This window comes from Pelophylax lessonae (assembly GCF_965119305.1).
Source record: "Pelophylax lessonae genome assembly, chromosome: 3".
NCBI classification, from domain to species: Eukaryota; Metazoa; Chordata; class Amphibia; order Anura; family Ranidae; genus Pelophylax; species Pelophylax lessonae.
Window position 1 is genome coordinate 118746228 of NC_138770.1, and position 14095 is coordinate 118760322.

Here is a 14095-nt window from a genome sequence, read left to right on the forward strand (position 1 = left end):
ACTGTGATTGGTGTCCAATATACTGAAATATAGTGTCCAAATAGTCCAGAAAAATTAGTCCAAAAGAAATATTCCAGCTTCAGTGATGGTGTTGGAAATACCAATCAGTGCAATAGTGTTGTCACCCTCCGTGCTCCTGTGCGATAAGGTAGGCAATTCAAACTCACCAGACGGTGTTGACCCACAATGTCTTATGACAAGTGGGTCAGTAGAGCTTTGTGTGGTAGGTATCCAGCGGGGACCCAGCCATCCGTGTCCGGGGGGTCCTGGATGCTCAGTTTCCAGAAAATTCTGCAGACAGGAAGAAGTGACGCAGCAGAGATAAAGAATCACACATGGCTCCCACCGGGTCCCAAACCTTGGGAATGGTTGATAAATTAAAGGAGGCACATCTAAGAATGCAGGCTTCTGGGGTAAAGATGTCCACATAGACCGTCCTCCTCACCACCAGCAGTCTGTAGTCGTGAACGGGAAGAATACACTGCAGTAGAGCGATCTGAAAGAGAGGCTTGAAGTACACATTGAGCTCAGTGTGGAAGGGATGATCTCCTTTAATTTATCAACCATTCCCAAGGTTTGGGACCCGGTGGGAGCCATGTGTGATTCTTTATCTCTGCTGCGTCACTTCTTCCTGTCTGCAGAATTTTCTGGAAACTGAGCATCCAGGACCACCCGGACACGGATGGCTGGGACCCCGCTGGATACCTACCACACAAAGCTCTACTGACCCACTTGTCATAAGACATTGTGGGTCAACACCGTCTGGTGAGTTTGAATTGCCTACCTTATCGCACAGGAGCACGGAGGGTGACAACACTATTGCACTGATTGGTATTTCCAACACCATCACTGAAGCTGGAATATTTCTTTTGGACTAATTTTTCTGGACTATTTGGACACTATATTTCAGTATATTGGACACCAATCACAGTTTAATAATTTTCACTATTTTTTCTGCACCAGTAATTTTTTAGCACCAATATTTCTTTGCATTATATGGTTTAAGTTTTGCATATCACATTTCACTTGATAATTTCTTTTTTTGATGCATTTTGGCATAGGACTGCAAAGTCACAATAAGCAGGAGTTCAGTATTTTATAGGGTGCATTTAAATAGAGCTATAAGCAGCCAAAAGTTATTTTATTATAATCACAAGAGCACACCATACATTTTTATACTCAGTATCACATATTTAGCACATCATTATTTATTATTATTTTGCTCAACGACACGCGCTGTGAGTAATACCTTGTATTACACTTATTTTCCATTGTTCACTCCTAGGGTCGTCCACAGCACAATCCCATTGTCACATTTATAAAACCAATTGGCCCGAGGAAGTGTTCTTTCACATTTACAAAATCTATGCATTGGCTGCCCAAGTTCTTAATGGAAGTGAAGTTTGTCAAGCTCTTGGAAGAACAGAGAAGGGGGGGGGGACAAGGGAGGGAGATGGGGACAGTTCAGCAATCACAATATACTGTATACTGCACAGCTGTACTCACCCAGCAGGGTTAAAGCTCTTCCTCTTCCCTCTCTCACACACCAGACACCACCATATTTCATGTTTCCCGCCCACATCTCCTCTCAGATATATCTGCATGCGGGGAGGAGAGTGGGCGGTCCAGGCAGACACACAAGGAGCTCCTATTACCTCTCCTCTGCTGTCTGTGAGGGGAGAGGGGAGGGGGGAGGAGGGAGTGTGCTGGCTCGGCTGTGTCATACAGACAAGACACTCGCAGCCTCGTATACACAGTGTGAATCAGGCTTTTTTTTTCAATCCGGACTCTACCATTACAGCCTGGGGGGGGGGGGGATGTATCGCACAGCACCAGAACAGCAGCCTTCTTCAGCCCTTTTTTTTTTATTTAGTGCTTTCTCTGCCATATAAAATAGTAACAAAAACTGCATTTTATTTGGGGGGGCACATGAGGGGGCACAGAGTAATATTGGTGGGGCCATGGCCCCCCCCCTAGCGACGCCACTGGTCACTGCTGAGTCACAAGTCTATGGCCTGTTAATTATCACCTAACCACACCTAGTCCCTCCCACTGCTTTCTAGATTGTCAGCCCTGCTTCTGTTACTGAAACCCCTCCCACTGTGAGCTGCAGTGTCTGGGAGCGGGAGCGCAGGAGACACAAATGGAGTTGGATTTGGCTCAATCAAGGAAGGTAAAGGAAGTTTTTTTGTTTATTTTATGAGACTTATGCAACGAATAGTAACTGGATTTGGGACTTGTTCAGACTTTCAGATGTACTTTACGTTTCTTGTAAAATCATATGAACTGTATGTAACTATGTTATCTTTTTCAGCTACTAAAACTGCTAATAAATAAAATCACTTTTTGTCATCTGAACCTTTAAATCATCTATAGTGCAGGTTACTATGAACACATTGGATGTTCTAGTTCAACAGTTCTCAACCAGGTTCATATGGGGATCCCTTGGGGCCTCTGGATATACTATATTACCAAAAGTATTGGGACGCCTACCTTTACATGCACATGAACTTTTTACGGCCAACAATCTGTGCGTGTGTACAGGGCTTTAGTCCGTAGGGTTCAATATTGAGTTGGCCCACCCTTTGCAGCTATAACAGCTTAAACTCTTCTGGGAAGGCTGTCCACCAGGTTTAGGAGTGTTTGACCATTCTTCCAAAAGCGTATTTGTGAGGTCAGGCACTGTTGTTGAAGGAGAAGACCTGGCTCACAGTCTTCACTCTGATTCGTCCCAAAGGTGTTTTATCAGATTGAGGTTAAGCTCCTCCAGCCCAAACTCGCTCATCCATGTCTTTATGGACCTTTCTTTTTGCACTGGTCCAAATCATTTGGTGGAGGCGGGATTATGGTGTGGGGTTGTTTTTCAGGGATTGGGCTTGGCCCCTTAGTTCCAGTGAAGGGAACTCTTAAGGCATCAGCATACCAAGACATTTTGGATAGTGCAACAAAATAGGGTATACTGGCGCTCCCAGACACAGTGACAAAATGAAGGCTGCTCAGGATCTTGAAGTAATAAAACACATTTAATTAAAATGAATTAAAAAGTACTAGTCAACAGACAAATGCCAGCAGCATGCCCATGGTACTGCAGTCAAATGATACCTCAGATCGAGGAGGACCCAGGAGCAAGAGGACAACGTCTATCCCTAGATGGTACCAGCACTTGAGAGCGGGATGGCTGTCTTGATCCAACAGGGGAATCTTGCTGGTGTTGAGCCTCCAGACCGTGAGAGGACCGAGATGTAAAGAGGGGGGAGTGGAGACCTCAACCCCCGCAGACCGCACCGTCCCGGAAGGCACACAGTCAGAGCGGCAGCATCCGCTACTGCTCTGACACAGCTGCTGCGGCGCCGGATGATGACGTCGCCGGGCGCCTGTGGCTGGCTCACAGGGACGTGCACACTGAAGTCTGCGGACACTGGAGTCCACCTCGCGGATGTTGATCAGCGGCTATTGGACTGGTCCAGGGGTAGCACACAAACGTATGGACTGATGAACATCCGCGAGGCGGACTCCAGTGTCCGCAGACTTCAGTGTGCACGTCCCTGTGAGCCAGCCACAGGCGCCCGGCGACGTCATCATCCGGCGCCGCTGCAGCTGTGTCAGAGCAGTAGCGGATGCTGCCGCTCTGACTGTGTGCCTTCCGGGACGGTGCGGTCTGCGGGGGTTGAGGTCTCCACTCCCCCCTCCTTACATCTCGGTCCTCTCACGGTCTGGAGGCTCAACACCAGCAAGATTCCCCTGTTGGATCAAGACAGCCATCCCGCTCTCAAGTGCTGGTACCATCTAGGGATAGACGTTGTCCTCTTGCTCCTGGGTCCTCCTCGATCTGAGGTATCATTTGACTGCAGTACCATGGGCATGCTGCTGGCATTTGTCTGTTGACTAGTACTTTTTAATTCATTTTAATTAAATGTGTTTTATTACTTCAAGATCCTGAGCAGCCTTCATTTTGTCACTGTGTCTGGGAGCGCCAGTATACCCTATTTTGTTGCACTATCTCTCTCTCAGTCAGGATCTGGGTTTGGGTAGGCTGCAGCCCAGACATGGACTTTTAGCTGATGGTGGCTTTCTTTGGGTATCATCTGTCCTTACCATCCCATCCTTGAACTCTGGTCACCTGCACCACAGCGCCAGGATTTTTGTATGACAAGACATTTTGGACAATTTCATTCTCCCCAACTTTGTGGGAACAGTTTGGGGATGGTGCCTTCCTGTTCCAACATGACTGTGCACCAGTGCACAAAACAAGGCCCATAAAGAATGAATGATGACCAAAAATTATTGATAATAATTAATAATAAAATAATGAATTAATGATTAAAGAGCTGCAAAAATGTGTGTCTTTTTATATCTGCCTGGAGTTCAGCTTATAATTTGCAGTACCCTGGGCATAAAGAACAGAAGTGATCATTACATATCACACAAAGGGACTTGTAATCTGTCCATCAAGCCTAGGGATCACATTAACTGACTGATAAATTATGTTAACACTAAATTTTGTATGTCGTTCTGTATGCAAAGACATTACTAAAATTATTATAAATAAAAACAAAAATGTATTTTTACAAAGCAGGTGGAAATTTTTATTCATATTGGGGGGGGGGGGGGGGGGCGCATCACAGGAAAAAAAAAAAGGTTGGAAATGGCCACAGAAAAAACAACCTTGGGAACTGCTGCTTTAGATGGCATTTGTGCAGGTTCTGTCCTATGTCAATTGTTTGTTCTCCTTTCACATTGATTTTCTGCCATCTAGTGGTCATTAGTGATTATGGCAGGCTTTAGTCCATCCAAATGATGTCTATATAACTACAGGAGGTTAAAGATCACCTTTGGAACATGTTACACGTTACACCCAATCCATGTTCAAGATTATGCCCCGTGACAATGGGCGGGGGATCCTCTGCCAACACCTGCTGTTACATTGGTGCAGCAATGTGGGGGTCCGCTCGCACAGCCATGTCATTTATTTACAGCACTTTGTGAATGAATAAACTACAAATCCCGTCTTCCACCGCAGTAGATGGCTTGTAGTTCTCAATGAACTGCAATGGCGCTGATGAGCGTTGCTAAAGTTCATCGATTCTTCCTGCAGTTTAGGGGCTTACAGGAGTGATGTCATCAGGCATGTTAGCCGCCAGCTGGGACCGAACTGTTTGCCCATGGGATTCACATAGAGTGATATATGCTCAGATGAATTATGAGCATATGTAAGTGCACACTTTGGATTTTTCTGAATAAATCAGTTTATAAAAGATTATGCTATGGGGTTGCCCTGCGTTTACTTTCGCTACCTTTAATGAGAGGTGGCTTGGCAGTTTCTGGCGAAGGATTCTGGAAGGTGATATTCAAATGGGATATATTAACCCTTTATGTGCTGATTGACCATTTTTGCATTTAGTGGTCAAAGCGATCCAGTAAGAGGCTGGAGTGTTTCTATTTTTGGGTGCACTAATATTGTTTTTCTTCTTCATTGGTGTTCACATATGGAAGACTGAAGCAACCCTTTTTTTGTGTGGACTTTTATGGACACTATATAGTGATATGATTAATCGGTTAGGGATTGGCCTGTGAATGGGTTAATGTCATGCAACATTTGACATTATTTTATTTGCATTTTGTGTTGAATTGGTTTTAAATTCTATAAAAGATCTGATTAATTCACATTCACAATATAAGCATTGCACTATAATAATAGGAAAATTAAGACTTGCTCAGAACTTACTGAAATTCCAAAAGCTGCCATTTTCTTGCCAAATCGTTGAAGAAACCATTGCCAGAAGGGGATGCTCACAACGGCAGAGATCTGCAGAGAATGAAAGCTCATTATTTACTAAACATGAAGATAACTTGAGTAGTGCCACAATTGTCACTACTGATTGTCCTTGTATTATGTATACTAGGGCTACACCACACAGACTATTAATAAAATGGTTTTGATCTTGCTGGGCATGTACAGTTAGTGAGACCTACAGTATGTATTTAACAAATGGTAATACACTGGTAGACCAATCTTCTCTGTTCTTTGTGTGGCTCAGATGACCATGGAAGCCCTAGGGATGTGGGATTGTGAGTATTTTACTAGGGTGGTGGAGATAAGAAGGCTGCAAAAATGTATTTATGTATTCATCCATTCAGTTGTATCCACCTCTCTACAAATTGTTGGGCCAGCTTTCTGAGCACCATGTCTGATACACTTAGCAGCCTTATTCCATATAACCTTCTTGGTGAAATTTTATGAGGTAGGTTGCTGGGTCGTTCCTCAACCCTTTTCAACTGCTCAGCTTGTGGCTGGCATGCAGGATGTAATAGCTATAGAAAATTACACATTTACTAGGCACACTTTATATAGGAGTCAAATAAGCTACCAGCACATCTTGGATGTGTTGGAGGAAACCCATACAAACTCCAATCAGATAGTGCCCTGCCTAAGATTTGAACCAAGGACCCCAGTGCTGCAAAGCACATATGGTAACCACTAAGCCACCCCAGTCAGGTACTTAAAGCGGAGTTCCACCCAAAAGTGGAACTTCCGCTTTAGGGAGTCCTGACCCCCCGACATGCCACATTTGGCATGTCATTTTTTGGGGGGGGGAGCGGGTACCTAGTTATGACAGGTACCCGCTCCCACTTCCGCTCGGAGCGCCGCGGCGCCCTGAGCGGAAGTTCTCCTCTCCCCCTCCCTCCCTGCAATCTTCTGGGACACGTCAGAGGTCCCAGAAGATTGCCGGCCAATCACGGCGCGCAGCGCGACTCGCGCATGCGCAGTGGGTACCCGGCTGTGAAGCCGCAAACTGTAACAGCCGGGTGCCCACAGCAGTGATGCCGGCGCCGAGGGAGAGGATCGATGCTTCCGGCGGCCGCATCGCTGGACCGTTGGACAGGTGAGTAAATGGCTGGAACTCCGCTTTAATACATAGATACGAGGTACAATACAAGGTCTGCAAAGTAAACCTAAAACTGTATTTTATATGTTGTTATCCAATGAAAGGTTTGAATCTAATCACAGGAGACTATGGGGTTGATGTAATAAACCTGGAGAATGTAAAACCCAGTGCAGGTCTGCATAGAAACCAATCAGCTTCCAGGACAAAGATTAAGGCCCTTTCACACATATGGTCCGTTCAGTTCATCAGTTCAGTCACGTCAAAATGCATTTGTTTTTCATACGTTTTTCCATCCATTTTTCATCCGTTTTTTTTTTTTACATCGCAAAAATGAATGAAAAAACGGACCGTTTGTCCGTTTACATCCGTTTTTTGTCCGATCCGTTTTTTTTGACGGATGAAAAATAGGGCATTCATACATTCCAAATAACGGACATTGACGGAAGCGGATGAAAACGGATGTTAACGGATAATCATCCGTTTTTACATAGAGATGCACTGATGTCCGTTTTTTCATCCGTCAACAGATGGATGAAAAATTGACAAACGGACCTATGTGTGAAAGGGGCTTAACTGAACAAGCTGAAGTTAGAAGCCGATTGGCTACCATGCACAGTTGCACCAGATTTTCCACTCTCTAGTTTTAGTAAATCAACCCCTAATGAAATATGTGGCCTAAAAACAAAAAAGGTCTGGATTGTAAAACAAGTCACGCAAGCAGCAACATCACTTGCAGTTTAACAAATAGTAAGGATTCTGATTTAAACAGAATGAATGTATATATTTCAGAAATATCTGTCAATCTACTGTAAAAGCAATTATTGCGCTATGGCTAGAGTTCTTTCTACCGTGACAAAAGGTGAGAATTTTGCAGCAGGTGGTATCATCCAGGAACAGTGAAATAAGATTCTCATCCTTCTCCTGCCACCTGTCCCTGTATCAGCACATTATTTCACCAGGGACTACACACACAGGTGTGTCAGGGCAGGGATTATTGGTAGGTGTAAGAAACCGGCACCTTGCATTGTGTAAATGATACATCCTTCTTGGGAATATATACAACATTCCCTTCATAGAAGGAGAAAACAAGCTGTCCAGGGTCATGTAGAAGAAAAGACAAGGGATCCACCTTTCCACACTCCATACCTTCCTGACATGCTTTGCTTTAAAGGGTCCCTGTCCCTTTCTTGGATACATTTGATTTAAAATCAGTTATAAATTATATTTTCCAAATCATATACACTATGTTGTCAAAATATCAGGATGCCTGTCTTTGCAAGCACATGAACTTTAATGGCATCCCAGTCTAAAGCCCTGTACACACGCACAGATTGTTGGCCGACCTATCGGCCGTCTTTTGTCCAGTGTTGTTTGTTGGTTGAAATGTGCTCTAGACTTGCACTGGACTTTTGTTGGCCAACAAAAACCAACTTCAGAAGTGATGTCATGTGATGGTTGACTTTCCCTGTGTTTTTTCTTCTCTGAGCATGCCCAGTCTTGCTCATCTGATTTTTGTCTGCCGAAATCTGTACTGACTGAGGACCAATCGGCCGTTCTGTTATTGGCCAACAAAAGTTTTATAGCATGCACACCAGATTTTTTTCAGCCAAAAAGTCGCAGTTGGTTGTCGGAAGCATCATACTAACAAGCCTACAATCGGCCGATCGGACGTTGGCCGACAATTTACGGCCAACAATCTGTGCGTGTGTACAGGGCTTTAGTCCGTAGGGTTTAATACTGAGTTGGCCCACCCTTTGCAGCTATAACAGCTGAAACTCATCTGGGAAGGCTGTCCACAAGGATTAGGAGTGCGTCTATGGGAATATTTGACCATTCTTCTAGAAGCGCATCTGTGAGGTCAGTTAGTGATGTGGACGAGAATGCCAGTCTCACAGTCTCCGCTCTAATTCATCCCAAAGGTTTTCTATTGGGTTGAGGTCAAGACTCTGTGTAGGCCATCCAAGTTCCTCCACCCCATAATCACTCATCCATGTCTTTATAGACCTAACTTTGTGCACTGGTGCGCAGTCATGTTGGAACAGGAAGGGGCCATACCCAAACCGTCCCCACAAAGTTGGAAGCATGAAATTGTCCAAAATGTCTTGGTATGCTGACGCCTTAAGGGTTCCCTTCACTCGAATTAAGGGGCCAACCCCTGGAGAACAACCCCACACCATAATCTCCCCTCCACCAAATGGATTTGGACCAGTGTACAAAACAAGGTCCATAAAGACATGGATGAGTGAGTTTGGGGTGGAGTAACTTGACTGGCCTGCACAGAGTCATGACCTCAATCCGAAAGAACACCTTTGGGATGAATTATAGCCGAGACTGTGAGCCAGGCCTTCTTGTCCGACGTCAGTGCCTGACCTCACAAATGCACTTCTGGAAGAATGGTCAAACATTCCCAAAGACACACTCCTAAACCTTGAGGACAGCCTTCCCAGGAGAGTTGCAGCTGTTATAGCTGCAAAGGGTGGGCCAACTTAATATTGAACGCTACAGACTAAGACTGGTATGCAATTAAATTTCATGTGTGTGTAAAGGCAGGCGTCCCAATACTTTTTAATATATAGTGTATAAGTAGATAGATAGACAGACAGTAAGATAGTAATGGTGTACTCATCATATCTTGCCCCTGGGGTGGATCATCCCCTATCCTATCCCATTCAGTAAAATTATATCAACCCATTCATCAAAATTACTTAATTATGCAGAGATAGTGAACTTAGCATATAAATCTTCCTGATGTTTAGGGAACTCAGAGATGCTATCTCCTGCAAAGTGTCCAACATAGAAATGAAAATAATTGGGAAGGGAATGGATTTAACGTATGAAGAATGTGAGTAGCCTGCCAAACACCTTGAAGTATGGCCAACAACAGGGGTGTTGCGGTGTATGGCTTGTAGGTTTGGAGTAAAATGAGCCCCAGTATTGGTGTCACTGGCAACACAGTAAAATAGCTGGCAACCCCCAGCATGGATGCAAGTAACCATAATAATCCCCCTTTATTGGTGCTCAGTGTTAGTAACGTTAACCCCCCAGTATTGGTGCTCAGTGCCAGGCTGTAAAAATAATGGGACAGAAATAGCAAATCAAATGAATTTTCAGTCATGAAACTAAATAGTATATACAAAGCATGCTCCTGTGTCAGTTATGGAGGCTCTACTCAAGACTCTGGTCCTGTGGGCACCCCCTGAATGGCGGTACCCAGTGTGGGCTGCACGCCCTAGGTATTAGACAGACTGGCGGAAACAGATAGAGACAGACAGACAAACGTGAAATTGTGTCCCCTTACTCACCAGGATGGTCAGTACCAGATTCTGGAAGTGTTTTCGCAGGTTGTCTGCAGCATGAGTGCAAAAAAGTACAAAATTGCTTTGCTGAAGCTGATAAATTTAAAAACAAAATACACATTGAGAAATCCTTGCATCTAGACAGTCTTTCTCTATCACAGGGGAAACATAATGGCCTAATTATTAAAAATCGTAGATTTACATAGACATGGCATTCTGAATATATTCATGAAAAACGTTCCATAAATAAACATGCACACTGGTATGGCGGACAATGCATGTCCCTGCATTGTGTGGACACCCCCTGGGTTGTAGAGCAGTCGTGATTTACTTCAAAAATACAGCTTGAACAACCAATCCTTCCCTTAAGGTCAGTCTGCCAGGAGGTGTATTATTATATATGTAGCACGGTCCCAGCAGAGCCTGCTGAATAATGACTTGACGGGCTCCCCTGATTACCAGCACTGGGTTACCTTGAGATATAGTTTGTTGATCCCTCCTTGCTCCTGATGGCTCGTCACACATATAAACAGTCTAGGGGTGCTGTTTTTTTTATGTTTATTTGGAACTGGGATAGGCGAAGGGAATAGTGGGATACTCCAGTTTGAACTATTCACATTAGTTGAGGACTTCTACGGTATGTTTAAGCCTTCTAGGTTGATTGGAAACAGCTAGGCTGCTAAATCCACACTGCCACAAGTTACATATAAAAAAAAGCTGCTTTGGACTGTCTGAATATTGGTGTGGTGCTCCTGCGTAGTGCTCCTGCTTTCTGTATATGATAACCACTTTCATAAACCTACAAGATGGGGGTAAATTCCTCTTTTGCACCTAGCTTAGTAAATCTTCCCCGCATAGTATATGTATTTGTTACTGTACAGTGCATGGAAGATTTACTAAACCAGATCTATTATTTAGTGGCTATAATGAGCCAAAAGAAGAGAGATAGGTCACAGGAGGGATTGTCAATGCAAATTCTGGACATTTTTATTAGGACTGCAGATGTAAATATTTTACAGTGCTGGTGCCCCCATCACACTGCGTCCACTGCTCTACCCTTTCTCAGCCTGTTATATCCCCACCCGGATGCTACAAAACAGTAATTACCTGAACAGCAGCTGAAATAAGCAGGAAGGAAAATATCAGGAAAAGGTACGGCCCATGCTGCATCGACTGTCTGAAACCTCTAAAAAAAGGCATAATCATGCCAGGCTGGAATGCAAAGGGATCTGTAAAATACACATCACCTGATTATAACCTGGAATTCATGGTGGTCATTATAAAAGCTGGGGTAGAATTTTTTGGAATATTACAAAAGAAAAAAAAAATAGTTACTCACCATCTTTTTCTTTGACCCCCAGAAAGAGTACTGCAGTGCAGAACAAATAGACACAGCCAATGACTCCCGCTGCAATCATGTAGACATTCCTCTAGGCAGAAATATCAAAAAAAACTTCAAATGAAAATTAAGAAGATGAATATGATGTCTTTGTTGTGCCACTTTATATGAGCTGTAACAAAGTTGCACATGGCAGGTTACAACTTGCATTACGAGCATTCCTCCCTGGGTGCTTACTGCCCTAAGCCTTAGTACTTAGATGCACTGTCCAGCCCCATCCAGCTGCATCAGCTGTCAGTCTCTCATAAACATTTTACAGGCTACTTGCAAGGGGCTGGATAGTGCACCTGTTCCATTCACCAGCACCTAAACCTCAGAGTCTCATGCACTGAGAATAAATGCCTAATGTCACGTGCATGGAGCCTTTGAAATCAGATCTCTGCAGAGGAGGGTAGTCCTGCATTTTTATGGGGCAGGGCCGTCTAGTGCATGCAACTACATGGCTAGTTTGACATGACCAGAACCCACAGGAATGATGGGAGGCCTAGGAGGAATCAGTAGGTCTTGGTCTTATTGTTCCCTGTATTGAACCCTCACTGTGGCTTCCTGTGCATGTGACACCAAAACAAGTATAAAGAGCAACAGATATGACCAGAACAGGATTACAAAGACAGCAACAAAATAAAAGTTGTATCTCCTCACCACTAACTTTTCTTGTGTGGCTGTGTCACTGTTGGAGAGATTTCCCATCACTTCCTTTTCATCTGATTCCTGTGGGGAAATAGCTGAAGCCAGATCACTCTCTACTCTGTGAGCTAACCAACCACTGGAACACAGTCCCTCCCGGCATTGTTCGGTGGTGCACATCAGGAAAAGCAGACTGCGCTGAGATGCCGCCACCCAACCACCCCCTATTTAACACCCTGTTACTTGCTTATATGTAAGACAATGTATGGTCCTTTCATCTGCACATAATGGCAGTTGTAGGTAACCTGAAGTTGTAAAAAAATAAATAAAAAAAGTAGCTCCCTATTTAACTTCTTTCTAACCCTTAATTTATTCATCAGGAAAGTGCCTATTTACATACCTCTTCCTGGCAATGTTTCATGGAACCAGAAAACCCACAAAAGTCTGAGGATCACTCAGCTATCCCCAGCCTGCTCTGAAGATCAGTTTGGTAGGATATTTCTGATAGATGGCACAACTAAAAAAACAAATCAATAAAATTATTCTAGACTTACAGCATGAAGCTGGTAGTCCGGGGTCCCTGGAATCAAAAACGTGATGTTCCCTATAGAGTCTGTGTCATTCATGGTGAAGTTCATAGTGCCATTAATTACATGGCAGTGATGGGCAGTGTGAGCGCTGGCAACGATTTGCCCCTGCAGAGCTGCTCCAATGAGAGTTCCAAGTACCTCCACCGTCATCCCTACAAGGCAAAACATTATTTGACCACATAGTCCTCATCCATGGTTTTCAGGGAAATAAATGATTTGTCATAAGAAAAAATTAAGAATAATGTCATGACGTGTAAATGTGTATAAATATATATATATATATATTTATTTTTATTTTTTTGTAGCAGACAAGCTACATATCTGAGCGTTTCATTGAGGACCCTCATGAGCTGCAAGATAATATACACCAACACCCTTTTCTAGTCTGCATGCTAAATCGTAATATGAAGAATGGCCAGCTTAGTATAGAACTACTTCTTTATCTTTTTTAATGAAAGTATCACCTTGCTTCTTTTTCATTTTTTCTTTATTGCTTCTTTATTGCTCTCTTTTCCTTTTCTATACTTCCTTTTTTTGTATTTAGGTTGGAGTTCTACTTTGAGGAGACTGTGCCACATTACCTTGAATAGTTATTGTCTCTTGCTAGCCCCCATTCGGACCCACTTATACTCACCGTCACCATTCTCCCCCCACTACTCTATTTGGGCCCATAATAAATCAGTTTTTTCCAGGTAGAGAGTAACTTGCATTCCTAAGATACAGCGCTCGGGCCTAAATGACCAACCCCCAGGCCTCTACTTTGTCGCACATGGTAGGGGATGAGGTCAACAACTCTTTAAATGTTCTGACTTCCAGCTCTGACAAAGGAATGGTGTGTTGGTTGTATTGCGATTTTTCCCTAAATGTTCAAAATGAGCATCTCTTTAAGTTTTAAGGATTGTAAATACTTATGTGGTGGGTTGTTAGCCATGCACTACACTTGGGATACTCACATTGCCAGATGTAATTTTGTTACCTTGCGATAACTTACTATACTCCTGCCGTACCTACCAAATTGATTTAAAATAGACTGCCAACATACAGCAACTGAAAGAAAACCATACTTGCTTCTGTAGCACCCTCTTAGTTGCTAGGTGAGGTAAATTTAGTTGGGCTCCTCTGTAGGCAGAGGAGCAGGGGTTCATTTGTGTTTTTGGCTGTGCACTGCTGTGATGGCTGTGGCTCTGTTACCTCCCCCTGGCTTCTAGAACTTTCTGGTAGTTCTGGAAATTAGAGGGTGGCGGAACAAAGGTTGGAGCCTCAATATGTATGGAGTTCTCACCAATCCCTAAGGAG

At 43.8% G+C, this 14095-nt stretch overlaps 1 protein-coding gene across 1 annotated transcript in view; it reads right to left on the reverse strand.

Moving 5' to 3' along the window:
* The window catches only part of MFSD2B (MFSD2 lysolipid transporter B, sphingolipid), a 139942-nt gene that overhangs the window by 24582 nt on the left and 101265 nt on the right, over positions 1-14095 (reverse strand). The window contains exons 6-10 of the mRNA XM_082251176.1: positions 12764-12951; positions 11523-11613; positions 11291-11412; positions 10190-10276; positions 5726-5806 (exon numbers count right to left, since the gene is read on the reverse strand). Coding sequence (XP_082107302.1) covers positions 5726-5806; positions 10190-10276; positions 11291-11412; positions 11523-11613; positions 12764-12951 — 569 coding nt within the window. The remainder of the gene's footprint in view (positions 1-5725; positions 5807-10189; positions 10277-11290; positions 11413-11522; positions 11614-12763; positions 12952-14095) is intronic.